This window comes from Stylophora pistillata, chromosome 14 (genome assembly GCF_964205215.1).
Source record: "Stylophora pistillata chromosome 14, jaStyPist1.2, whole genome shotgun sequence".
Classification (NCBI taxonomy): domain Eukaryota; kingdom Metazoa; phylum Cnidaria; class Anthozoa; order Scleractinia; family Pocilloporidae; genus Stylophora; species Stylophora pistillata.
In genome coordinates this window covers 23,055,163-23,080,491 of record NC_142532.1, presented here as the reverse complement: position 1 = coordinate 23,080,491, position 25,329 = coordinate 23,055,163, and the positions used below count along the sequence as shown (strand labels likewise).

The 25,329-nt window shown below is 38.0% G+C and overlaps 2 protein-coding genes and 1 long non-coding RNA gene across 4 annotated transcripts in view; 1 reads left to right on the top strand and 2 right to left on the bottom strand.

Annotated features, from left to right (window-relative positions):
- LOC111325563 (SPARC-related modular calcium-binding protein 2) overlaps positions 1-24,371 on the bottom strand; it is a 27,087-nt gene extending 2,716 nt beyond the window's left edge. Inside the window, exons 1-9 of one of the 2 annotated variants that reach the window (XM_022929390.2) lie at positions 24,237-24,371; positions 5,335-5,500; positions 4,886-5,161; positions 4,008-4,073; positions 3,449-3,559; positions 2,871-3,098; positions 2,214-2,435; positions 1,079-1,117; positions 274-372 (exon numbers count right to left, since the gene is read on the bottom strand). In XM_022929390.2, coding sequence (XP_022785125.2) covers positions 274-372; positions 1,079-1,117; positions 2,214-2,435; positions 2,871-3,098; positions 3,449-3,559; positions 4,008-4,073; positions 4,886-5,161; positions 5,335-5,500; positions 24,237-24,314 — 1,285 coding nt within the window. In that variant the 5' untranslated portion in view covers positions 24,315-24,371. Of the gene's footprint in view, positions 1-273; positions 373-1,078; positions 1,118-2,213; positions 2,436-2,870; positions 3,099-3,448; positions 3,560-4,007; positions 4,074-4,885; positions 5,162-5,334; positions 5,501-10,930; positions 11,188-24,236 lie in introns of those variants that run through there. The other variant, XM_022929391.2, reaches the window with a different exon arrangement.
- Positions 6,861-9,710, bottom strand: LOC111325564 (uncharacterized). Its single transcript, XM_022929392.2, has one exon. It carries the CDS (start codon positions 9,571-9,573, stop codon positions 8,866-8,868), a length of 708 nt encoding a protein of 235 aa, XP_022785127.1. The 5' UTR covers positions 9,574-9,710; the 3' UTR covers positions 6,861-8,865.
- Positions 22,722-25,329, top strand: LOC148717123 (uncharacterized). Its single transcript, XR_015995657.1, has 2 exons — positions 22,722-23,401; positions 24,252-25,329. It is a non-coding gene; the product is annotated as an uncharacterized LOC148717123 (long non-coding RNA).

Sequence of the window (25,329 nt, the reverse complement as noted above, 5' to 3'; positions counted from 1 at the left end):
AATGGCAAAATCTTATAGTCTGGGACTTCTTTTGGAATTTCTTGTCTTAGACTTACAATTTTTCTTTTTGTGACACACACAACAAGACAAACTGAATTTCAAATTCTATCTTTTCTCAATGACTGTGCTATATTTCATATTGATCTTCACTCCAACCAATTTAATTTCTCTTGCTTAGATGACTTATTATCTCTTTTGAAACACTGTCAATAACCCTCCAAGATGCTAGCTGTCAGGGTGTAAAGAGTAGAAATGAAATAAATCTTTAATAACCTGGATTATCTTCATTTTTTGGAGAGTCTTCTTCCACTTCTCTCCTGAACAGTCTCAGCATGTGTCTTCTGAATGACGTCCACAAATCTTGAGCACATTCTACATATAACAACAAACATCTTTCATTAGAATACATAAAGTAAGCAGATAAAAAAAAAGCAATGATTGATCAGAACACAGTGATGGTACACAAGCCAAAAATAATGACAGAGGTATAAAGGCATGACATTCTTTGGTAGGGGTCATAATTTTTCCACACAAAAAGCCCTGTCAAATATTTCCAAAGATATTGCAATTCATTTTGACAAAACTTCATCTCCAGTGCACTCACTTCTTAAATCAGAGGTCATGGCAGAAGTAAGACCAGTGATACAGCTAACCCTCTTCTTGGATTGTTTCATGCTTAAAATTAACACTAAGTCTTTAACTCCCAAGATCTCTTTAGTAATTCTCATTAATGTCTGCCATACAATTCTTATAATGTTAGTTTGGAGAGTTTAGTATTGGATCAACTATTGACCCACTAATTGATATTTTTCTTTACTCTCGTCACTTGTCTGCTTCATATTGTTTTGATACCGTAAGGGGAAATTCTGCATGGTTACTGCTTGGGAGTTAAATGGTGAGCATCATTTAGAAAAAGTATCAATCAAATGTATCAGGCTGTAATACTGCAAGACGTTTTTTTAGCCTTAAGAATGGATGGTATGAGACCAACATTGTTGATTGGCAAGGAAGAGAAACATTCCTAATGGACAAGAGGTAGCAGGTGTACAATAGCTCTTTATAAGTACTGAGAGCCCACCTTTCTTTGCTAAGCCAGTTGAATTTTGTTGCTTTGACACTGAAAAAGAAGGAGAAACCAAATATATCATTAACAAAGGTTGAACTTCTCTCATTGCTTAGGAATCAAGCTTAAAATTATAATAAAGGTCTTTGTTAAAAATTATTGTGCAAACAGACTTGCAACAATTAACATGACAATAGAACAAATAAGAGAAAAAAAATATTAGTTACTATTAAAAAGACATCTATTAATAAAAACGGATTTAAAACGACTTGTCTGAACCTTAAGTAGAATATAATTATGCAACCTAGTTCTCAACTGCCGTGTTCTCTGGGGAGGTAAGAGATCACTCAACACAGTGTTGGTGGAAGAGATCCTTCGCCATAATTTCATATCTCTATTAGGGGAGGCAGCGTGGCCGAGTGGTCAGTGTGTCAGACTTGCAATCCATCGCTCCCGGGTTCGAGTCCTGTCCTGACCACTCCCTGGATTTGTTTTCACGGTAGCTCGGAGTTTAAATCCTTGGCCATGGTTGTAGATAGCAAACTGGTTTGCCTCCGGCCAGTTGGGATTCTTAACAATGTTATGTTCAATTTGAATTATTTGTTTATAGCCCACAATGTAAACTACTGGGTTATCAGTAATTGAGTTGACTATTAAAGTTTATTTATTTATTTATTTATTTATTTATGATGAATGGCCAATATACTGTGCAGCTTTAAGCAGTAACCCAGCTTATAACACCTGGCAAAGAGCTTATCAATTCTCCTTAAATATTTACTACAAAAAGCATATCCCCAGACCTCAAAAGCATAATTATGTAAATACTGAAAGGATCACACTTTGAAAAAGTAAGTCCAAATTCTCAACAGAGTAGCCATAATATTTACATATTCTTAAAATATCTTCCAAATCCACCACATCAATGTTGCTGATGTAACTTATCTATACACCCTAACATCAGCATCCACTTTATTCATACTCTTCTTTACACATTTCCTTTGGTACTGACACAGAGAAATTTGTTTAACAATCAAAGCTTCTCAACTTGATGATTGATTCCTTTATTCTCGTGATCTCAAAGAATGGTTCAGTAGCATTACTGTGGCGAGGAATTGGATGCTAGTCAGTCTTAAGGGTTAGAGCAACTTACTGTACTTCCAGCAGTCCAAGGATGTAGCTTTAGTTGTTGTGTTTGGTATTGGTTTGCCAGTGTCGATATCAACACACCAACAGTAACCAATGGAGTAGTGACATTGAGTTGGAGTGAATGAACCATCAGTGGCACAGCGAGGCAGGTATGGTTGGTTTTCACTGGATGAATGCTTACTTGCTTGTATTGCTGCGAGATATTCACCACTGCACTTCTTTATTTCTGTTGATTACGAAGATGCAAGTTACTTTAATTGTCATTGGTGTGGCGAGGATATGACGTCCTTAATCAGGCATGGGTAAGTTGAGGCATTTTAGATTATTTCCAATTATTACTTAATCAATATTAATACAGTATCAATTTATTGGAAAATTGAGGGGCAGGTGTCAGGGCCATCCCTTGTCTGCAAAATTTTCCAGATGTAAAAGTAGCAATCCTTGGCTGGATTTTTGGCCAGCGATTGCTCGTTAAAAAGCTTAACAGGTGCCTCTAAGGTTATGCACTAACATCATTCAATGCTGAAGGCTATCTTTGGGCTGCCTCACTTGAAATTTCATTTTCTGATCAATCAATATTCTTCAGAAACAACTAAACCCTAACTTTAAATTTCAGTTTCATTTCTTTTTTTTTTTTTCTCCTGATGAAGGTTTGCATTACCTTTGACTCCAAAGCACATGTACCACTCATTGAGTGAAATTTTATGGTCTCTATCTCTGTCGCAGTATGCCATGAAAGTGCGGCTGCACTTTTTAGGGTGAATGGTCTTTTTTGTAACCTTAAGCAAAGCATGAAGCTCCTTCATCTCCAGCAGGTAATCAGCATTGGTGTCAAGATGTGTAAACTTCCAGAGTAAAAGATGAACTTTACCCATGCTACTTGACTGACCTATAAAAATTAAAATTAAAAAATTAAAAATTAAAATTAAAATTGAAAATAGGGCCTCTGAAGGATCTTCCATAGTTTCTGCAGCTTGGTTTAAAATGGTGTGCCATGGTTTAAAATAGTGTGCCACGTGGGCCCCACTTTAAACCACCATGGTGAGTTGGGCTCCCTCGTTAAATATTATAATTATTATTATTATTATTATGATTATTACTATTATTATTATTATTATTATTATTATTATTATTTACACATTTTTAAAATATTAGGGTTTTCTTATCAGCTATTTTTGTACAATCTTCATTGAAAGTGTCACAGTTACGTGATATACACGTAACTGATTCCTTCATTACCTTGAACTTGTCCAGAACTGGAAGCAGATCTTTGAACATAATCCATGAATTCCTTGGACAAGAACTTCACAAGCTTGTCATTAAAAGTAGTACGCACATTTCTTGAACAACCTGGAACACATCAAAATGAATTTTGGGTAAGTATACAGCTGTTTTGAGAAAGGTTGTCGAAAAAAAAAGTGCAAAAGTACACGCGACAACTCCAAAAGGTATCATGGTTAGTTGTCAGGTCACAGTTCCATGACTTCAGGATTTCAAGAAGTCTGAAAAAACCTCACTGTAAGGACAAAGCATCACTGGTTTGATCAATTTATTCATTTATTTGACTTGTTAAAGTTCATTGATTACCGGATACCATCATTACCTCTCGAGACTTTCGCATGCACTTTTGTCCATTTTTCAGACAACCCTTCTTGAATTAGCTGTATGTGGTTGTGATTTCAGTAGATTCAATGTCTTCACATGTGGGAATTGATTTACTTCCTAACAACACATTTTACTGAATCCCTAACGCCTGAATCCAATAACGACAGATCACTGTCGTTATTGTATACCTCACCTTTACAATCAATGCAAGGTTTTATTGCCTTCCAACCTTTCCCTGATGGTTTCTCTGATGGTTGACCTTGAGGAATAAGACATAATCAAGATCTCAGTCATGGTCTGAGAACAAACCTCTCCATGCATTCACTCTTTTAATCCCAAGAACGCACTAGCAATTCTCCTCCCTGTCTGCCATACAATTCTCTTGATATGAGTTTGGAGAATTTGGTATTGGATCCACTTGTAATTCCCTAATTGATATTTTCCTTTATCTCAACACTTGTCTGCTTGACATAGTGTTGATATTGTAAGGAGAAATTCTGTCTTGGTCACTGGGGGGATTCAAAGGGTTAAGGATCAGTCAGTCTTATTCTAGACCATCACACTTACCTTCTACTTTCCCTGACAAAACTTGTAGTAGTAGTAATAGTAATATAGTAATATAGTTTTATATCTGACCACTTGCAGCCCAGAGGCTGAATTACGGGTACAGTTTTAGGGTTGAGAACAGACGTCAGCATATCAGGCGCCTCTAGCAGCCACTTCAGTCCATCGATCTCACCTTCCCACCCATCCCACCCCAGGGGAGGACATGTATCACACAGTAATCTTGTGTGTGGGAAATTAACGTCTCCTACCCCAACCCTGCAGGAGATGGGACCTCCATTTATTCATCCCTATCTGAGAAGATAAGGATGAATAAATGGAATAACTGTAATTTTAAGGGGAACTCAAGGACATCAACAAGTTTACAAGTGGAAGGCAAATATGGAATATTAGGTGGCCAGGTTATTGTGGACACCAAGTTCTTTCATTAGATTGCACGGAACAGTTTAGGTGTTCCAGGTGTTCCCCTCAACTAAAGCTTTAAATTTATTTTCAACAGACACTTACTATATGCAATTGTTGGACAATCTGGTGTCCATTGGCGAACTTTGGTTCCTGGCATTTCTTTACCCTCGTTGTCTACGCACCAACAGTAACCTGATGAGTTTAAGCACTGCACTCGACTGAAGCTGCCATCAGCTTCACATTTCGGAGCAAAGACACCGAGCATAATTAGATCTTTTGCTCTTGCATTTGATAAAGCTTCCTGCCTCTCCTGCAGACACTTGGTTGTCATGGATGCTACAAGGTTGTGCGAGCGCCGTGGCACTGGTGGTCTTGTACCTACAATAGAATTGCACCATAAACTTCAATGTGTGTTTTAAAAAAAATGAAAGAGGATTTATTTCATTCTAGCCATAAGTGATTTAAAAGTTAGTTATGAGGTTCATAAAACACTTGAGAACTGATTTTTGCAAAAAGATACCACTGTCTGTTTAAGACCAAATAATTCTTACCTTTACAATTTCCCTTGTATGCCATTCTGACTCTGTGGCCATTACACTTTGCGAGCTGAAGAGTACAACGACTGCTGTAGGTCCTTCTGTCACTACCACAAACTGGAATACTTCCAGAATCACCGGTAGGGCATTCAAATGTTCTACTGCATGTACCACCCACTTCCTGTTGAAAAAGATAATTATTTGACTTTTTTGATGATGCAGATTACATTTCACTGGAGCCAACAGAGAACAAGGGAAGTAACTGCAGAGATGTACTTGTTCCTAGATACAACAAAATTCTTTGTTTCTTTGTTAGAATATTAATAGAGTTGGTTCTCCATTCGATACCTTAAGTGGCACAAAATCAAATTGAAGCTGTTATGAGAATAGCAATTTCTCTTTCCATTTTAATGAAAGGTTACCCCATTATCTTGGTAGCTTTTAAAACACTGATCTTTCTAGAGTAACCTATGATACACCCTGGGAGCAATTAAACTGCAAAAAAAAAAAAAAAACTAACAATTGCACCCTGCTGAGAAACTAGAGTTATATTTGTGCCCAATCTAACCACAGCAAAGTGCCAAATTAGATAACACTCAGGAAGCAAGGGGTCTCAGTTACTAATTTCCAGACAAAAGTTGAAAGGTTTTTCTATACACAGGTTAACATTTGATACCCTGAAAGACACAAAATCAAATTAAAGCTCTCTTATGAGAAAAGTGATTTCTCTTTCCATTTTAATTAAAGGTTCCCCCATTATATATCTTGGTAGCTTTTACAACACTGATCTTTCTAGAGTAACCTTTGATACACCTTACGGGCAATTCAACAACTACAAACAGGGCTCGACACTAACTTTTCAACTTGCTAGCCAAGTGGCCCGTTACATCTTAGATGTTATGACAATTTCAGTTTGTTTACTAGCCAAAGTGGCTTGCGAAAATCAAGAGCCACTAGCCAAAACTGAATTTCTACTAGTCTGTGGCTAGTGGGCTACCGTTAGTGTTGAGCCCTGTGCAAAAAACAAAAAAAAACAAAAAAAAACCAACACCAGTCTCAGCCTGCTGAGAAACTAGAGTTACATTTTTGCACAATCTAATTACGGTAAAACACTAAATTAGATGAGGCTCAGTAAGCAGCAGGTCTCAGTTACCAATTTTCAGACAAAAGTTGAAAGGTTAAGCCACACCCAGGTTCACAGCCAATTAGAGCTGGGCAAGGCTAAAACTGTGTTTATACTGTTATGTGTAAGACAGAATGTGAGGTAAAAAATTTCACAAGCAGATGGTTAACTTAAATTTTAGCAACATCTCAAATTATACTTCCAGACGTTTGTGCAAGTGGAGAAAAACTCAAGGCGCACTCATATTTTGCAAAAAACAAAAATAATAATACACAAAACTTTTTTTCAAGACTAGTGAAGGGCTGTTACAAGATACTTTATCGCCTTCCTCTTGATACAACATAGATGAAATTCAGTACCCTTTAAATTTCTATCCAGGCCAATGTTTGCAAAGGAATTGAACCAAACAAAAACTATCCTCGAAAACAATTGAAAACACTCTAAGTGTCATCTGTCTTTATTTCAACATTTTTTCAGTATTCTTTTGAAAAACAAGTTCTGTGAACAATAGCTTTTGGAGCTTTCCTAAATTTTACATTAGATAGTTTCTGGTTACAATATTCAAATGAAATATAAAATCAAATGGTTACATATAGGTTGTTTTTAAGTGTTCATAGGTACTTTGAAAGGAATTCTATGCAATTTTTAGCAACTTAAGTTGTTTAAAAAAGACAAAATTACAAAGAGCATAGCCTAACCATGCCCTTAAATTCAGAGATTGCTGTTGTTAGTCAGCACTAAAACTCACAAAGAGTCATGGCCATTTTACTTGGAATACTACAGCATATGCTATGTTGGGTCTTGTTGACTTTACATTTTAGTGAACAAGGTAGCAGATCCCTTCTAAAAATTACATGTTAACTTAAGAATCTAAGTTGCCTGTATGTCTTTGAAATTTCAATTCTTTATTGTCCCCCTAACGCTGTAAGGTTAGAGGCAGTGAAGTCAGTTCCTTTCACCAGGAAAGAATCTTTCAGACTCAACCTGATATTCTATGATACCAGAAGCAAATGTAACAGTTGAGGATTTGATCATATCTTTCGTATCTACTACAAAAAGCATATACTATGTAAATGCAGCTACTGTTTTTCAGTTTGTCCTTCTTTGACAAAAACTACTTTGCATGGCTGTCACCATGGGAAAAAATCTGTAAATGCCAGGTCCAATAAGCCTGTTATGGCTTGATTGACTACAGAAACATTTATTTGATTACCAGATGAAGTTAAATGGTATTCAACAGTTAGCAGCACACTATATTTATAAATTTTAACATCAAGAGTTTCACTTGAATATTTGTTTTACTATGTTCAAAGTTTCAATCTTATTACTAAACCACATCAACATATACAAAGGGCAAATACAGCCACAACAGGTTTTTTTTTCATATTTCTGTCTACACGAGGGCAACTGTGAGGTCTCTTTCGCTCACATTTTCACAAAATTTACAGGTCTTTAATGCTACAGCTCTACAAAATTTCAGGGTAAAGTCTTCGCATAGTCATTAGCTTGCTGTCCTTGCTGATGATCTCAATACCCTAGTAAGTGAAAGTAACGATATTACAAGAAACAAATATACATTCATAACTCAACCCGAAATAACATAATTTCCGCATCATCTTTAAGCTCAGATTTCACGTGCCAGATATTTCAATCGACAGAAAACGTTCTTTATTCAATACCTTTCCGAAGTCATTCAGCAAAACATCACAGTTCTTTAAAAAGGAACGTGCTTTTCAAACCTTCCTTCGACAAAATGCAAGTCTAGACGAGTTGCTCCAACTGCCGATCTCGTGCGTAAACACTTTAACACTTGCTCCTTCAGCTCAAAGCCTTCTTAGGCACGTGATAGTCGTCTGAGTTAGAACTTACTTTAACTGCTACTATGTCGAAAGAATATCTTTGTCTCAAATGGAAGCTTATACCAATCTTTGCTTCGCAGTTTTCTCGACACAGATTTGAAATACACAATCTTGTTTATCACGCGACGTACTGGTCTTTGTTTGTATCCGAATGAACGAAATTTGCTCCACTCCAGATCCTTTGTCACGAAAACCCACGACACCTAAAAGTATCTCAAAAATTGAGACTAAACGAGTGCGACATGCCACATTTTGATGCTACTAAATCGAGATCACAATTTCGCGGGCATGAATATTCGATCAAGAATTTGCCGTTTATCACTGCGATGGCAATTATACATTCACTACGGCGGGAAAGAAGACACGGGTGGGTTGCGTCACTCCTTCACAAACCTGAACATATCGATAATGGAAGACCTCAATGTACTCAGGGGGTATTAAATCTCTACATTGATGAAATGAAAGGATACACTTTAAACCTGTTGAAATCAATTCATGGAGTCTGTCCCTCGAAGTTATTCACGCAAAATAAAATACAGTATTTCACAGGCTAGATCATTCAATTCAGTCTTTGCTGGAGCTGTGATGTTTTAGCCTCTCGATGGTTTTAAGTAATCGCGTGTTCTCCTCTCGTAAAACTTCATTTTCAACTTTCAGACGATAGTTTTCATCTTCGAGGTATTCGGCTCTGATTTGAGTCTCGAGTTCTCGCACGCGCCGTGCATCTCGTGAACGCTTCGCAGAAGCGTTATTTCGCTGCCGTTTCTCCCAATATCTTTGATCTTTCCCAATTGCCTCTGAAATCGCGCTACCATTCTTGAAATCGTTTCGTCTGCCGCGGGATTTATTCGAAGGTAACCCATTATTCGAATGTTCACCTGAAGCTCCTGTATCTTCGCTGAACGAATTTGATCTCTCTTTACGGGATAAATCTTCACTTGACGAATCAGACTGGCAGTCCGACTCTGCTCTGCTCGACAACTTTTGCACTTCCCTTTCACCATCGTTCAACAACGACAGCCGAGGATTGGAGAAAGACTGAAGAGATACAACCTTTAATATATCATTGATGGAATTCTCGCCGAAATATGGTATTCTTCGCCCATAAACTGCTGGATCGTCGGCCAACTTGCTCGACTTACTATTGCAAAATCCATTCGTTGTTTTCTCTGGCTTAGATCTTTCCGAACTTGAGGAGGTCGAATCATCGGAACTCTCACTTCGTGATCGTTTCCGCAGTTTACGCGGCCCCCTCACATCTTCCATGTCCATTTCGGCTACTTGTACGCTCTCTTGGTGAGAAAATCGAAAATTAAAGTGCAGAAAACTCTGTCAGACCGAAAGAAATGTTGCTCTACTATCATTGAAAGTGCACAGAATCGAACGCATTGAACTTAAACCTTTGACATATGATTATGTCATTCGAGAACACAGAAAACGGAGCATGCGTAATCCCAAGTAACAATACCTTGATTGACAGACTGATAAGACAACAGTCAAATGTTGCATAACACTTACAGACAGGCCTATAGAAACTCACGATATATCGAGTTAACACTTCGTCTGCTGCAAAATAACAGCGTAGATACACGTGTGCAGCTGACATCTACATCTTTCTATCTGGCAGAGACAAATATCTTGAGTTCAAAAACAAAATCAGAGGACGTTAACTTATTTCTGCTTTTTCTACCTATTCCTTGGCCCTTAAAAATCACGCATTCTTATTCCATTTTGAATACTTGAACATGTATGTTATATTTAAATGTCGAACAGATCTCGTGCGATAGATTGGCTCGCGTAAAATTAATCGTGTTGAAATGTCTTAAAACATTAAGCGAAGAATAAACTCAGATTAATCAACTGTATTTTTTGGGGGTACATTTTCCGTCATTGAAGTGTCACGATTTGCTTGTGGACAATATTGGCTTTAATATTTCAAGTGGAAATCAATACTACGGGAACAGCAAAACATCTTTTTACTTCATTTCCCCGCCCGCCGAACTCGACTAAAGTCTTTATCAACGCGATAAACCCCCCGGTTTGAATTTCTAGCTTGATCTATTACGGGCAAAACATTTGGTCCATAAAAGATTTAGATCCGCTATTAAGCAATCTTGCAACAGCTGAATTTTTAGCGAGCACGTATTCCACTAAGAAATATGAATTTATAATGAGATCTGACCGTGCACGTTTGTAAAATAACACGCGTGACTGAGTTCAGCGAGCAAAGCAGAACTTCAAAAGCATTCCATCGGAACCTACTCTTGGAACGCTGCAAAACGAGCTACTTGTGTTACAACAATAGCTTTTGAATTTATACTTAAATAGAATTATAAGTGCACAAGTCATAACCTTACGCTTCAGTCAAAGTGCAAAGAGAATTCTTAAGCTCAGATATCTTCAGGTCTTTCCTTCTTCTTCTCGTTTTCTGATTTCCACCTCGACTTCCGTTTTTCTCTTTTCTTGGAGAGGGACCTTTTGTAGCATTTGTCGACTCACTGAGAGCGGTCCAGTCCGCCTTCCCCTCCCCCCCCCGCCCCCTTCCACGGTACGCAGTAAAAACCATGAACCTTTCATTCTTTCCACGCCTATTATTTGTTTACTTGAGTTCCTTGATAGCCATACCTACCTTCAGCAATTTTCAAATCTAAAATCCAAACCGGGTGGAAATCCAAGTCTTTTGGGGCAGGAAAACGGATTTGGCTTAAGAAAGGAAAGGTCGGGGGCGTTCCCAAGGCTGATATCATTTGTGCGTACGCTTAAAGCATGTAACAGCAACGCCTGTGGATTGTTTCAGGTGCTTGTCTTTGAGGGTTCTCTAGCGTCCTGCGCGCTGAAAAACTGTTCGACAATGCATATTCTCTGTAGCGCTTTCATTCCATGTTCAGGAGAGCACAAAATCTTGCTTATCAGTGGGGCAACCAGACTACTTTATTTTTTAAGGTCGGGTGAAAATATGATGTGCGTCTCCAGGCGACAATATGGTTAGTTTAGTGATTTACGTACTCTTGTTTACTGTCTTGCCGTAGAATGTTCTTCAACCGTGAATTTTCCCTTTGCATGCAAATTGATCATTCAAGTGCGCGCTGTTCCTATTTCCGTCCACAAGTTCCAGTTTGCTCAGGTTCAGTGCACAAGCCTATTTTTTTTCATTTTTATGCGGGGAACCCCGCTGGCTGAGCCTAACCTGAAGGCATTTTATCGAAATCGTTTGTAGTCACTTACGCATGGGTCGTTGAAGAAGAATTCTGTGACGTAGAGAACCCATGCGACAGTCGGTATGTTGAGTGAAAAGCCCCACCCTTACAATGAACCACAGACCTACCATTTGATTTTGATATGCTACAGGACTTTAAGTTCTTTAAAAATTCACGAGATTTCTTATTTTGGTTTATTTTGATGAAGTTTCTGATAAGTGAGTTTTTCTTCAGGCCGTATTCGTGGTCAAAAATTGCAGTAGCCTGATAAGCCCTTTCTATAAATTTTTGCGGCGGTTTGAAAAAAATTATTTCGGCACGAAAGTGATCAAAGTTCAAAGTTCGCAAGTTGTTCACGCTAAGATTAAGCTCGTGATCAGCTGACCATCATGCCTCATAATCTCAGTAAGAGTAGAAGCTCTGTCAGAGATGACTTGAAGCCAAGCGAAGCAGGCAGTTGAACTTTATGATTCGCCCATTTGTCGGATCGCTCTCGACGGTCGCACGAAACAGCAGTCTCATTTCGTCGCTCGATTTCTGGCCAGAATTCAATACTGGTTCTGTTAATTGCATACCTGACGTATCTCGAGTATTGAACGCCAAATTTCTTTGATAAGACTTTAGTGCTGATGTTAATAGGACATATGTGTCCTATTTTTAAAACCGCAAAACTGGGAGCAAATTAAAGTTGCACTGATCAATTCTATCTGGATAATTTAATAAAGGGACAATTTAAAGTTAATTAAAGCCGCGTAGAAAAAGCTCACATGCAGCGTGTGATTTTTTTCTAATATTTGTTAATATTTATAGCGACCTTCTTCACTGCGAGCGCAGTTTTCATCGATCCTTTTAGAGAACCTTTATCTTTTCATGTAGTACAACCGGAAGGGGCTCTTAAGAAACTTTAGAGGAGTACCATCGACGTCTTCAAAACCTCTCTATGCCCAAGACGAACTCCGTTCATCTGGATACGCATGCGTTGTACATGATAAACTATCGCTATAGACTGTGGTCTGTGCCTTATCGAGCGCATAGAGTCAACAACTTCACCCCAAAATCAAAAATGTAAATTCTCCTTGCTATCTGCCATGCATTTTCTGATGATTTTAGCTCTGAGAATATGCTGTTCAATCATCAGTGTCCCATATGGTTGACGTTTTCGAATTCTCTCTTGTCATCTCCTTTCCGTTTGCATATGTTACGAAATTGCATTTTGGTTACCCCTCACTTCTGGCAATGAAAGGGCTGATAAAAATGCCGTAAAAAAGGCCAAGAGATTTAGCCAATAGGCGTAAGAATTGACAAAATTTTAACCGTTTGTCGTGACAAAAAGTTAACCGTAATAATAATTTCTGGTGACTTTAATGAAAAGATATTAACCATTAGCTGTAAAACGACCAAAATTTTTAATCGTTAGCCGTAAATGCCATCACCTCTCTGTGACCCTTGTAAGACACTGTGAGTAAAGACACCCTGTTGACGACGTTTTATAATGAACTGTATCCCACGGCATTTAGGATTCAAAACCCCAGGGCTTTATCTTGTTGAGTGAAACATGCCTCCTCCTCACCCACTCGAGGGACAGTAAAGAGGAAACATCAACTCCTCTCTCCTCCCTAGCTGAGTAATTGCATCTGCGCACTAGAACGTGCAAATATCTCTGAAATGTAAATCCCCTGCCTCACTTTGAGTAGCAGCTGACAGTTATAAAACAGGTATAGTCAATTAATTCTTTGTATTTCTTTCTATCTTCTTTTTCAGAGTGAAATACAAAGAGATCAAAGATCTAATCGCAGCATATTCATCTGCTGTGATCATTTCAATTCATCCCAAGCGATAATAAGCCGATGATAAAATTATTTCTCTTTCTTTCTTCTGCTCGAGCTTAGCGTTACAACAGACTTTTTTCCCACGCTCTTAACTGAAATTTTTTTTACTATTACGTGTCGTTACCCAATGTCGTCAACAGATGGCTACAAAGTGTCCGACGCTTGCTAAACTGCCTATGAATAGTGCTTTGATGACAGACTGGTTTTGATGAATGCTCCGACGGAACAGAGTTATGTTTCTTCAGAATCTTCGTCAGACCAAGTCAACATAGTTGACTTTAGATTATCATAAAGCACTTGAAGTAGAACTGTATCTTGGAGATAAGAGTCGAAAATAAGAGATTTCTGCTGATTCCAGGTGGAATTGGAATTTGGAGTTATGGTGTTTACTGATCCTAACACACTGACATCTAATTTCCTCTAGCAGCATTACCCCTGAATCAAACAGTACGGTAAGGAGAATTAAAGAAATGATCGCAAACTCAAGATTCTCTTGATATTTAGACAAATTCTCCTCGTAAGAACCATAGAAAATGTATAGAGAACAGTATGGAGAGCTTGCATACCGATGTTAGGGCATAAAGAGTTTAATAAAAATTAAGGAAAAAGGAAATAACAAAGATATTCAGTATTCGTATTTTATGAAATATTTACTCAGGATCATGTTATAACGTAAGTGGGTTACCTAATCAAAGCCGGGCTTATGGCAATCATGATTTTCATAGCACAAACACCTCAAGTGGATTTTAAACAATTAATTTTTTTTTTTAATTTTTTGTTGTCTACTTCAGGGGGAGATAACTGCTGAAATGTGACAACCAGAACAATCTGGTTTGCCTCGATAATACTGAAAGATTACTCGCGACCAAGAGATTATTGAATTTGAATTCAATTGCAGTGTCAAAAATATATGTGTCACTTATCACGACCTGATATTTTTTTCCCGCCTGGTCTGCAAGAACTTCATCCCGAAATTGCCTAAATCAAAGGCTCGAGCCGATCGAGCAATCACACGATTTGCGCATGGAAAATCCTACTTAACCGCTGAACAAGACTGCTGCGCACCTGCATCAAAGATATGACTAAGGCCGGAAAAAGTTTCAGCGTTTTAAATTCGTTGCGGCCTTCGACTAATGCCCAGGCTACTGAAAGATTAGGCACTCGAGATCCCTAAAAGATAAGGATGAGTCTAGAGTCCTTTCGTGTTTTTTGACAGGAAAGAGAATCAAAGGCAAATTAATGATGGCATGACTTCGATCTCTAATCCGCAGATTTTTTTAATCAAAAATTGCCAACAAATGATTGAAGATTCAAACCAGAGAAAACGGCTAAAACCACTGTTGCAGTGGGAGGTCTCAAGATACAAAGCTACGCGAAAAAGCATCCTACACTTACATCTTTAACAGTAAATTATCCAATGCTTGACTGCTAAGATCTCTTCAGTGAATTCAAGGACTTACTCAAGAGCATACATGCAAGCGCTAAAAGCTAAAAAAAAACAGTTTCGGAAAGAATAGTAACATTGTGTATATGCAATAAAAGAAAAACATTTCCTGTTGCTGGCTGATACAGAATCACTGTGGCTGATTTTATTAAGGTATTTTATTGGATTACTTTGGAAAGAATTGCAAAATTCAATGTCGCGAGTGATTGATAAGCTGTCAGGAATTTGAAGTAAAAAAAATGCTACGCGACAGGCCATAATAGTGATATTGGACAATAAAAATCATTCTAATTAAAGATAACCTTTCGTGCCAGTATATGCTACACGCAGTAATAACGGAAGTCTTATAGCAGATTTGCTTTTTAATCCGATAATGTCTAACGCGATGAGTTGAGCTCAAGATTTACCTCGACAAGACCAGATCTCTATCCAAATAATTTCGAATTATAACTTCCGAATTATTCTAACGTGCTTTGTAAAGCCAGCACCCATGCTACGGGTCAGCCAACAGCTTAAAACACCAGAACACAAAAATAAGACGAAAATGAAATCCGGCAAACGCCATCACTGTTCTAAGCCGTAATGTTGGACCTTTGACTAAACAACACTCTTGAAATCTTGGACATACATCGAGCTAATATACAACATATAATACCTCAGATATCACCTCGTTAATTTACTTAAGATTCTTCAAATTGACTCGTGTTCTGATAGCAACGAATGACAGCGATTATCATCAGCCAAAGTTTTATGAGTGAAAATTCAGGGGTGTTACTAAGTCTTTGTCAAATTATCATTTTGGATTCAATCGGTGTTTGAGCGCTCTATTGAAAAAGCTACACAATTTTACACAAAGTAAAGTTATTTAAGCTATAATCACAACACTGCGTTTACTTCAGTGGGTTTTTTGACTAGTCAAAGAGCCATTTTCGATGCAGGTCAAAACGAAAAAAGAGATTAAAACAAGAGATATAAACGAGATTGATTGGGAAGGAAAAAATTGCAAGAGTTTTGCTGGGATTTTCATTAACCCATTTACAGTTTCCTAAGCAACCGGGCCGTCTTCAGTCGAAACATAAACACCGGCCTATGATTTCCTTCAGTGACACACAACTTTTTCTCGGACAAGTCTAAGCTCGCTACTATTTAAAAGAAACGTTTTCAAGGGAAAATTCGTTGATATGATGCGTCTTTCAGTTGAAAGCAATGCGTGAATTTCTTGGCAAGTTCATATAAAAAAAAAGAAAAAAAAACATGTTTAATCGTTAAACATCTTAATTTCCGGTGCCAAATGAAGATTTGAAAGACCAAGACGTCAGAGGAGTTTTCCGTGGCTATAATCTGTATTTGAAGGGCGCAAAGCTCCTCTATCCAAGGTTATTCTATAGCTTTCTCAGTTTTGAAGTATTATTGCTTTAGGATCTCTTTGTAATTAAAGGTATTTAGTTCTGCTAAAAAGTTTTTTCCTTCCGCACTGGTATGACTTTCAAAGCCTATTGTAAACTCAGTAATAAATCCTGTACCCACGCGCAGGGCATAGCAATGCGTCACTGCTGTTCAGGTCACCTATGACACCAGTTGTAAACACAAATTCAGAGCCGGAAGATTGACTTCTTAAGAGCGAAGGTACATTTTACAATCGCTCATGGCGTCTATATATTAAAAATCAGATATTAAAATGAACGCATTTACTAGTTTGCCTGGCTTCAAAAATCTCAAACTTTTGAAAAAGGACTACCATACTTGGCAAAAATCCAGATCTGACTTCTGGGCTGGGTTATGTCACAAATAAGGAGGCTTAAAGCAAGGACTAGAATGTTCTCGAATGATCAGTAAAAACAATTTTTGCAATCAACACAGTAAAACAACATGCATGATCGCTCGAAGCGTAAGTTCTTTTTCCAAACATTGCTTAGAATGACTCGTTGTGAGCATGGGTGTTTCACCGTAAAACCAATCGTAAAATAATGTTTTTTCTTTCTCTTTAAAAATTCCGATGTTTTCGCATGATGCAATATGGGCCAACACTTGGTGCGCGCCAAATACATCACTCCTCGATACAAAAACTCAGCTTTATTCTGCGGATTAATTCTGTCTGCACAGCTCTCGTGAGGATGAGTTAAGATTACCTTTCCCGCAACGGATGTAGATTCTTCAAAAGAGAACTGAAAACCGATAGATATTGCCGACTAAATTATTAAGAAACCATTTATTTGATGTAACCATCGAGAGATTAAGATATCAAAAGGAACCCTATTAACCACGTCTAGCCGTAAAGAAACCGCAAGCCGAATATTTTCTTGAACGATTCCATATTCAAATGTACAATTCAGTCGGGTAGTAAACAAATCCGTTTGCAGCAAATCAAGATGGCGGATAAGGAAAGTCAGCGGATAACGCTGTGCTGCACGTTAAGGCTATTACTTCTCGAGGAGAGCAATTTTTTAATTTTTTTTTTTTTTTAGGGTCACTAAGAATAGTAGAGGCGGTAGATGAAAAGATTTTGAGTGGTAGGAAGTCTTTCGACAACTTATCTCTAAGACGACAAATGATGTCCCAATTTCTTTGCGTTAAGTGTCCGATTGATCGACCAAGTTAAAGGCAGATCAAGGGAAGAGTGCCGCATTCTAGAAAAAAAAAAACCCTACGGATCTGAAAAGGCAGGCGTCTGCACAGAATATCCAATAGAAAGAAATCGCAACAAAATATTTCCTGCGATTTACAGAACCAAAACGCATTAAAAAATGCACAAACTGATTCGTGACATCGGAAGGTTTACCGCTAGTAAATCGAACTTCTCGCAGACATAAACATACAGCCGAGGCGACACGGCTTGCAAACGAAGAAGGGTGATTAGTGAAATCGGAAGTACTTTTTGAAATAACGGCATTAAAACTACAACCAATAACCATAGCGATGACAGAGTGTTTGTCACTTGTGTGGTCAAAGCTGAAAACTTTTTGCCGGACTCATGCACGCCTTTAAAGGGGGGGGGGGGGGTGGGGGGACTTCAACTAGGCTGCGTGTTTCTGCTTCTTAATGATCGAATATAAGTTTCTAAACAAGGAGTTCTTCGCGTGTGAATACGGTCGTTCCATATTTTTTTGCGACGGGAACTTTAAGATGAAAGAGATGTTTCACACGGGTCTGAACTCAATAAGCAGAAAGGTTAAAGTTGCCAGGAGGGATTTGGCTAAAGGCAAGCTTAACTCTTTGTTTCTGAGCCAGACATAACAGCTGCCTCGTATGTTATTTCATGCTCTTGAGGGAAGTATGAGCTGAACTTTGTCCTAAACAACCAACGCACACGCACAGATCTTGACCTTGAATTTCATTCAAATCAAAAACTCCTATATCAGTTTAAACAAACTTGAAAGAAAAAAAGAGAAAGAAATCCCCCCCCCCCCTCAAGGACATAATTTTTGATAGCGGAATCCTAATCCACTAATATTGGCCCCCGAGATACAAGAAGGTGTAAAAAGAAAACAGGACATCTACAAAAGCGGATATTTAATTGCCGTATTTGTGAATATGGAGTAAATAAGGCGATATCAGCCCTTGTACTTAATGAGTTGAGGTTTACCACAATGGTTGTTTTGACTTTAAATCGTGTAACTGCAAAACCGTTATAACAGTAAAAAAAGAAATGAAATGATCAAAAAATGATCAGACCAAAATTGCACGTTGTTTACTGTGATAACGATAAATTTCTTGGTAACAAGAGCTAAGAGCACATTAGAATTTTTCTCTTGCTCTCTAAGCGTATAGCACGAATAAGGCTCAGCGATTCATACAACCGTGACGTACGTTGCGGCTAAAATGACATAACTCCGCTCAAAAATTGCGAATACTCCGGCTTTCCATGTCAAAAATATGTCCTTCACACTTTGACATTAATTAATCACCAGTAAATAAGAATTAAACGACCGCCGTTGTCGTCGAAATGAAATACTTTCCATTCCATTTTTTTCATTAGTAACCTGTGTTATCTTTTTCCTAATTAATAATGAAATGACAGAGATGAAACATTTCTAAGATGCAATGGCTGGGGAACGACAAACACCATTATAATGAAAAAGGAAAGGATCACAAATCGTTGATTAAAATATCTTGTGTGTTTTCATATCGTTTTTTTGTACAGCATAATCAATACTTCCACAGGTGACTAATGCGCAGTACAAACATTAGGTTTTTATCCACAAACTTAAGGTCAGAATTGCCTTGAACAGTACCACATGGAAAGTAATGCTCAGACATTTGAAAGATCACACTGAGCACTGAAAGTTTAAATCACCCTTGTATAGCATAATAAAAAGTGCCATAGATAAGTGCTGCTCAACTTTCGTTTGTAAGGTCACATCCGGAGTTTCATCTACAAACTCAAAGGTTAGAAGCTCTTTGTACAGAGTAATAAACAGAATTAGCGGTTTTCATTCCAGCTGCTTCGACTGAATATTGCCACACCCATAGATTCTCTATTTAACTAAATCTCTTCAGCTTTAATTCACCTTCTTTTACTAACATCAAGGTGTTGTTCATCAGAAACAAAAGCAAAATAAAAACATGGGCAATGAACTATTTATAACAAAAACCACATACTTAAAGAGCGCTCAGAAGTCGGCTAATCTAAACAAGGGTAGAATTCTCTCAATTCTTGGACAAATCCTTAAATTGGACTGAAGAGAATAACAACTTCTTATCCAATTTGAAAAATTCTTTCAATGCTGTGTAATCTTTGACCAAATAGCTTACGTTTTCTCAAACAACATTTTCAACCAAAGCTAAAATATGAAATGCAAAAAGCTGCCTTCCTCGTTTAAACAACGAAAAAGGATTGCTAAAATTGTGGAACGCTGTTCATTTGCCAACCAGTTGAAGCGCGGGGCTTAAAATACAAATATGAATTCATTACCGCACGAAACACGAACAAAGTTAATTTTTATTTTGCAAGACACAAGTGCTAATGAGATCAACGTTATCAACCGTCGACATTCAAAAACGCCTTCACAAGTGCTACTGGCGTTAAAAGAATTAATTAGACACGACTGAAACTGTAATAACCTCGGTAAGATACGAGTATAGTCAAACCTTTGTCCACGTTCCTGTCGCGTGTGTCAGGAACGCTCCATAAAAAACACAACTGCTACATGGAAACCGTTCGGGACCTGCGCTTGACAGATCGGATCAAAATTCTAACAATTTAACTTTAACACAATGCAACACAATGCAGAGGGATTTCCCTACCACAAACTAACAGCTAAAATTAGTTTTGTAGCCTTTTAAAAATAGCACTCACTGATGCCGTGGAATTCAACTTCGGCTCAAACATTTCGCAATGTCATCTTTTAGCCGGACATAAACATAAAGATATTGACACTTTTATGTTGTCCTTGGTTTGATGGTGTTCTTTGGTTCACAACAGTTTTAGATTAACTCTCAAAACAATGAACCTTGCGAAAGATAAATGACACGGATTGCTATATATATATATATATTTTTTTTTTGTATAAGTTAATTTCACTTCAATTGTACAAGAGTTTAAATTATAAAACTCGGCTCAAGAACTGGGACATTCGACCAACTTTTTAGCGGGAACATAGCATAAAAGTAAATTGACTCTTTCGAGTTGTATTGAGAAAATATTAAAAGAATTTCCTTTTCAAAAAGTGATAAAAGTCATTTTTTTCATGCGATTTACGGGTTCTTCATAAACTTATTTTTAGATTATTTAACAGCGTTTTTCACAAAATTAAATCAATTATTGACCAAATAGAATTACTACATTTGATAACGAACTATGTGTGCAATTCACGCCTTGTGTTGACCCTTTTCTATTTTAAACCTTCGTGTAAAGGTTGCAGTAAAGGTGAGAAAATATTGAGGGGAAACAGTTTTGCTCCACGAAACATATGTTGGCCCGTACAGAACTCTCTACAGATTTTCTTTCTTCTCTTCGCTATTTAGTTAAGATCTGGAATGGTTTAAAACACTGCAAAGCCGCTTGAGGTTTTAGCTGTTTAGCCTCACACAAACAGGCAAAGTAAACAGGAGATGATTTGGACTGGGATTATTTAGTTAATAGCGATTAATTTTGGTAATTTTATATTCTAAAAGGCGTTAAAACGTGACCCGAGCGTGAATTTTTCCTGAAATTCCTTCTGGACAAATTCAGACGATGTGTAAGCACCTCTGTAGCAAACAAACTATGCGAAACTTTTCGGGGAAAGAAAATTTGCGACGTTGGAACATGAAATAGTGAACGCACATACAAGATACCTTTATCTACACTTTTATATTCATTTGACATTCTAAATGCTGTTAAAGATCTTGGTGCGAATACCTGTAAGAAAATTATAGTCTGTTTTACTGTTAAATTCCCAAATCTCCTTTTTTTTTTATTGTATATTCTTTGCGATTTGGTGAGGAGAATTAAAGACTGCATCTTTTATTGGCTTACCCAGATCTTTTAAGCTGTTAAGTCCCTCTAACATTGTAACTGATATTATATACTTGTGAAACAATGGATTCGAAAGTTTTATTTCTCCGAAGAGTATCAGAGATGAAGAAAGTAAAATACTTAAAAGAATTTCAAGTTTTATCACGAAGCTTTCAAAGGCTTAGATTATTAAAAAATGCCGGTACTTGTTCATTTGTTTTTGTGTCAAGATCAATAGCGGTCTATAAATGCCTCAAAGTCCACTTAACTTTGATCAAAATACCTTTGGGCAATTTTATGACATTCTGCATCATGAATTTTCTTGGGAAGGAAATTACCTGCTTACTAGTGCTTCTGAAGATTTAAAATAAATGGGAGTCATACATTTTTGATATTCGAGATCATTAAGAATTGTTTTAGCCAGGAAGAAAGACGTCGCTTTCCAAACGGAAAATTGATCAAAAATCTGTTACAAATAAAAAATATGATTCCCAATGGCAAGGATTCGAGCCGTAATGAAGTGCTATTTTGAGAAATTACGCTAATGCTCCGGGTCTCTTTCTTCAGAAACGCTAATGACGAGGATTTGCTCGCAGGCTAAAAGAAGGACCTCCAGATAAAGTCACTAAAGCGGAAAAATTCGACCCTATCTACCATTTGATCATGATATCTTTTAATTCTTCTATATATTTTGTTTTGAAGTAGCTCCTCCAAATTCATTTAGTGACATGTTAATTTGAGATGGATCTACCACAGACCCCAAAGGGCAAAATCGATTTGAAACCGCTAGATCGCATTTCATTCGATGCCAAACCACCCACTTATTTAGTAACCGTAAAGCACAGAGCTACATATAATTTTCATAGCATGACGTAATTTCCTTCCAAACACCTCACTCTAGTTAAGTAACGGTCGACGCAACGAGAAAGTGTTGTGATGATGTGGAACTTCTTCACTGCCAGAGTGATAAGTTACCAAGCTACTAATACCAAACTTAATCCACAAATTTCAGCCAGAATACTTGACTGATAAATCAAATGCCTCTGCAAAGGATGACCTATCAGTTCTCTCGTTGAGTGATGAAAAAGGGAGGTTGAAAAGAACCTTCCTATTTAGACGAAATACGCAGTAATCTATTGTTAACTTAGATGGAGCGAATTCGCCGTCATAGCTACGATCTTCGAATTAACCTTGTCTCAGAATGTAAAAACATATGGCAGATGAAACGACTCATCTTGGAGAAAATCACTTCACTTTACACCCATGACAATTCCAAGCAAGAGAAATATTTATAATATGATTAAAAGATCAATAAAAGTACTATCAATCAAAGCCGCGCGTCAAAGCATTTTGATGTAGTTTAACTTCATAACTAGCTATTTAACTCGCGCCGTTTACCGTTTAGTGACCTGAGACGTTCGCGCAAGTAAGCAGCACAAGTGAATTTTTCTTAAGTCAATATACACCTCTGTAAACATCGTGTTTACCCTTCATTTGCGCTAGAGATCGGCTTAGTTAAGCAAACAGTTTGCTCGTCTAACGGAAGGTAGCCAGTCTCGCTCATGAAAACAACCTTGCGCGCATATAGTCACGTCCAAACTTCTGCGATGATCGCAAAACTTTTTCCGTGTGCTGATGTCAATCTGCAAGAACTTCTTATGAGAAAACGTCGTTCTTTGATTGACCACGTCTTCATTAGGTTGGATAACAAACTGCGGAAGGCCCCCCTGGTCTCGGAAATTGCAGAATAATTGTCCTAACATAACGCGCTCACTTTGATGTAATTGCGTAGACAAATATACGACTTCCAATCACGAAAATTCCGCAGATACCTCTGGTTCTCCACTGCTTTCCATCACATGGGATTTAACAGCATAGAATAATAGCTCAGACGATCTAATTCCACCATACTCGCAATCAGTAGGATGGACAGATAAGAGTGAAAAACTCCATTAATGAAACGCAACACGTTTTGGATGCATTTTGCTGATTCAGTCTATGTTGATTCGCCCTTGAGAAACTGCTCAAGGAGTTCAAATAGAGACTTTTTTTCTCTTAGTCGAAGGATCTGGACCAAGTTTTCATAATGTGTTTGTTTTTATGTGTTAAAGGGTTGACAGGAAAAGAGAAAATGCAATCACGACTTTGAAACTCTCAGTAATAAGATGATATCGTCAGCTGTTATTTCAAAAAGGTATTACTATAGATTTATCTCCTATTTTAGGCGTGTTTTCAGCGCCATTAGTATTGATCCAAGAGCTCTAAGAGGAATGTTCAACTTGTTGATGAGTACTTTGTTGTCGTAATATTGGACACATCTTTGCGCTTCGTTTGGGAACGACACGTTTGACGCGTGATTGAATTGTACGGTTAGTGTATTTCTGAGTGCCCTCGTGACCTCTCCAAACCGAGAACACGTCGACCTACCTTCGAAACCCTCGTGTACTTTAATTTACTCGATGTTCATAAGAAAAGTTAACTCAACAATTCTATCTACGTGGGTACGTCTCTTGCCGTGTGTAAAGTGTCCACACCCTGCGAGACACCGCTAGCAAAAAGTCAGTACGATTTGTACGACACGCGAAACAAACGCCGGACATCTGCAAAGTTCACTCAATAACATTATATTAAATATGCCTGACAAATGATGCTTTCACACTGTCATTAGCTACAGTGTACGCTAAAATAAGATGCACACAGTAGTGAGGCTTTGTTATTACGAGCTAAATAAACTAGTTTGTTTATTGTGTATGAAAGCGCCGCTGGGATAACATAAACTTACGAGTTTTCAAACATAACAACACGTCAAAAATTGCCCCCCTACGTTCCCAGCAGGAAGACAAAAACGGGACAGTATGGTATAATGTCCCGTGTCAGCGCAGATAAAAAGTATTTTCAACGTCCAATGGCAATCTGTCACTCGCCTATTAATAACGCTGTAAAAATGGGTTTTCTATGTAAACTGCGGAGAACCGGAAACAAGAAGGACACGACAGAACTAGTGAAATCACTAATGTTTATCCTCTCACCTTAATTCCTCCAAGGAAACAAAGAATTTGTAGAATCAGTAACGTGGAAAGTGCAGCTAGATGAATCACGGATTCCATGGCTGGAGGCTTTCGATGTGCTTGTGTATCTCTACTTGTTGTGGAGCACCGAACTTGCGCGCAACCTTAACTCTGAGCCCTCTTCAAACCAACTGACAGTGTGATGATCTCCCACCAGACCAAATCTCGATTGCCTTGGATATTGTGTTACACCCTCGCTGCGGAGACACAAGTTCAGTAATCGTTTTTAAACAAAAATATCGCGACCCATTACGAGTAATCGAGACTGTTTGTTTAATAATGTCCGTTGACGTGTTGCATTTGTTCGCGGGCAGCTAGGCGTACAGAGTGGCTAAATCGGCTTTGCTGTTAAATCGTTCAGTCGCGACTGGCCGACAGGAGAGTCGGTTGATTTTGATTTGTACAACTTCTAAGAGCTTCTAAGCGCACGATATTACACGAGGCAAGCCTTTATGTTAGGGATCTTTTATCGCCTAGCGCATTCCGCTGGTCTTATCTCCAAAGACTTGTATAATTGTTTACAGCTAGCGGGAAGTACTGTACTGGTTGCGCCAGAGATAAGCCTCAGAGCTCGCGCAGCGGAAGGTCTAAAGATGACCCTGTCCTTTTTTTCTCTGATCAGACAAGTAATCGGAAAAGAGTTAACTCAGGACGCTATTCTGCTGGTATTCTACACTATTTGCCTTCGCTGACATGACAAAAAAGTAATTGCAACCAATAAAAGGAAACCTTTTCCTAAGGGAGTTATGTTACGCCGGTGTGAAGGCGATCATTTGTCAATCAAAATTGCCGCTATCAAGTGTCGTGCGCAATCAAGTTTGGAAGTGTCTGCAGTTTCTTAGTACCTTATGTACGTTCTTCCACCCCCTCCTTGATAATCGCTTTCTTCCATAATCTATCGTGTTTTTTTTTTTTATAATCTGTAGAAATAAGGTTGTAGAGTTTTGAGAACGACGGTTGCTAACCGAGTTGGCGTGGTAATGCCAGATCGACCAATCAAAAGAGGACTCTTGATGTAAAAACGCTGTAATGCACAATAAAAAGTTCAGTTGGG

Excerpts from the sequence above, each read along its gene's own strand:
- LOC111325564 (XM_022929392.2), bottom strand. The coding sequence starts at position 9,573 with ATGGACATGGAAGATGTGAGGGGGCCGCGTAAACTGCGGAAACGATCA.